This window comes from Sinocyclocheilus grahami, unplaced genomic scaffold (assembly GCF_001515645.1).
Source record: "Sinocyclocheilus grahami isolate Dianchi unplaced genomic scaffold, SAMN03320097.WGS_v1.1 scaffold231.1, whole genome shotgun sequence".
NCBI lineage: Eukaryota > Metazoa > Chordata > Actinopteri > Cypriniformes > Cyprinidae > Sinocyclocheilus > Sinocyclocheilus grahami.
The window spans coordinates 22,458-25,258 of record NW_015505410.1 but is presented as its reverse complement, the minus strand read 5'-3'; the positions used below and the strand labels follow the sequence as shown (position 1 = coordinate 25,258).

The 2,801-nt window shown below is 43.4% G+C and overlaps 1 protein-coding gene across 2 annotated transcripts in view; it reads left to right on the top strand.

Annotated features, from left to right (window-relative positions):
• Window positions 1-2,601, top strand: part of LOC107597363 (immunoglobulin superfamily member 3-like) — an 82,321-nt gene extending 79,720 nt beyond the window's left edge. Inside the window, exon 3 of one of the 2 annotated variants that reach the window (XM_016288379.1) lies at window positions 2,452-2,601. In XM_016288379.1, coding sequence (XP_016143865.1) covers window positions 2,452-2,513 — 62 coding nt within the window. In that variant the 3' untranslated portion in view covers window positions 2,514-2,601. Of the gene's footprint in view, window positions 1-2,447 lie in introns of both variants that reach the window. The other variant, XM_016288380.1, reaches the window with a different exon arrangement.
• Window positions 2,602-2,801: the final 200 nt, after the last annotated feature.

The window sequence follows — 2,801 nt, the reverse complement described above, 5'->3', positions numbered from 1 at the left end:
TGCGGCGTAGTGTGTTACCAATGTTTTGCTTGGTGACTGTGGTCCCAACTGCCTTAAGATCATTAACAAGCTCCTCCCATGTAGTTCTAGGCTGATCCCTCACCTTTCTCATGATCATCCTTTCCCTTATGAGGCAAGATCTTGCATGGAGCTCCTGACCAAGGCCGATTGATGGTTGTTTTGTATTTCTTCCATTTCCGAATAATCGCACCAACCATGGTCTCTTTCTCACAAAGCTTCTTGCTGATGGTCTTGTAGCCCATTCAAGCCTTGTGCAGATCTACAATCTTGCCTCTGATATCCTTTGACAGCTCTTTGGTCTTGCCCATGGTGGTGGGAGTGGTTGGAATGGAAGATACAGATTGTGTGGACAGGTGTCTTATACACCTAACGAGCTGACATTAGGAGTAACTTCTTAAAGTGACAGGACTAATCTGTGTTCCACATGGGCAAATAACCAATCTGTGGGAGCCAGAATTCTTGCTGGTTGGTAGGGGATCAAATACTTATTTCACTCACTGAAATGCAAATCAATTTCTAACCTTTATATAATGTTTTTTTTCTGGATTTTTTGGTTGATATTCTGTCTCTATCCGTTAAAATAATCCTACCATAAAAATGACAGACCCTTCAATTTCTTTGTAAGGTGGCAAACTTACAAAATCAGCAGGGGGTCAAATAAATATTTTTCCCACTGTAAATAAATGTGATAGATGTTGTTATCGTTTTGTGACACAGAGCAAGCTTTTGTTCCATATTGCACAATCCTTCTGCAGTCAAATAATGAGCGGAAAAATTATGATAAATGAATAAAATGAATTAATTCATGATTAGCTTATTCAAGGCATGAGGACATGGATTAAAAAAAAAGGTATGAGGACAATGATTTTGCCCCATGTGCTCCGGGGGTTTTGGCACCCGCTTCCTCCCCCATCAACGTGCCCCCCTCTCAGTCCTTCTGTCACTCGCTTGCCATCCTTTTCTGCTCCTCTTTTCCATCCCATCTCTCAGTTCCAACCTCAGCAGCTCTCACCCCTGCTCATGTCTCTCCTAAATTTTCCATTTGCCTTTTCAAAAGCGCCGCCTACCACAGATGGGCAACCACATTGACCAACTAAACAACTCCTCAGGATGGCCACAGTTACAGGCTTTACCATCTGATCAGTCTGTTGAGGTGTGTTTGATGTGCCCGTGCAAGAGTGTATGAAACGTTACATTGTGAGAAAGTCCGAGAATAAACGAGTTTATGACTCATTACATGTGCCATGGTGTGTGACTAACAGTTAGTTGTGCCAGTGTGTCACAGCATTACGAGTAGGTGAGGAATTGATGTCATAAACCGCACGTGGGGAGAACCAAGCTTCGCCGAAGGATTAAGGCGACAAAAGCTACAAAGGCTGCACAGCGCTAATGCGGCAGCTGGTTGTAAACCACAATGGAATGGTGTGATATCCTTCATGGCAAGCCAATAAAAAATCCCTCTGATTAAACAACTACAAATACCGTAGAGACTGAGCCAGTCTGGACATTAGAAGTACAAAAGAGTCATCAGGAGAGGTCAAATCCATTTATTTGCTAGACTGAGCAACCATCATGGACTAGCAGTGAGAAATCAGCCATATGAGGAGCCAAGCTAATTTCATAACTGGCCACAAAGGGCGAACAGAAACAGGAGGAAGCCATCCAAACAGGGCAAGCCTTCAGCTGGACCGTAGGGTCAAAATAAGCAGGATGCTGCTTTGTTAAAGGAATACTTCACCCAAAAATGAAAATTGTGTCATTATTTACTTACCCTCAAGTCGTTCTAAACCTGTATGACTTTTATTCTGTAGAACACAAAATATATTTAGCAGGATATCCAAACTGTCCCTTTCCCAACACAGGCTCATTGGAAATTTGCACCTCTGTTTCTTTGCGCCTTCTGCTACGCCTACGTCATACGCTCAAGCGCCTTGTCGTGAACGCGCCTGCTTGAGGACAGGAAGCTGGAGATTACAGTTTATAAATTTTTAAAAATCAATATTTTTCTTACACTAACGCATCGTTTTGCTTCAGAAGGCCTTTATTAACACCCCGGAACCGTGTGGAGTAGTTTTATGATGGATGGATGCACTTTTTTCGGCTTCAAAAACAGGGGCACCATTCACTGCCATTTATACAGCTTGGAAGAGCCAGGACAATTTTAAATATAACTGCGATTGTGTTCGTCTACAAGAGGAATGTCAGATATGCCTAGGATGCCCTGAGTGTGAGTAAATCATGGGCTAATTTTCATTTTAGGGTGAACTATCCATTTAACTTTCAATGCAATGAAAAGAGCAGCTTGGACACTCTGCTAATTATCCTCTTGTGTTCCACAGAAGAAAAAAGTAACTTCAAAAGACATAAGCATCAGTAAGCTGTGACAGAACTTTCATTTTTGGGTGACCTATTCCTTTAATGCCCAGCCAGACTGCAGGATCACTGGTGGTGCTGAGGGCAACAGCAGAGGATCTGAATGGCAGGGTCTGTGAGTGTGAGGATGCCCAGGGGTCTGGCCGAGACACAAGAAACGAGGAGGGGCTGTAGAGGCACACATCCAGGTTGGGCAGCAGATGCAACCAAAGAGAAGGCTAGATGTACTGGTGGGGTGAATTAATTTTCCCCAAAGAATAGCAGGCTGGGCAGAGACGTTTGTGAATGGGCACAGGTGGCAGTATATGTGCACACTGTCCTGGTCTACTGAATATGACTGACATAAGCTTGAGGAGATTAGCATACACTACCTCCATCATAAACAATATAACACAGAGGAGCAGGAG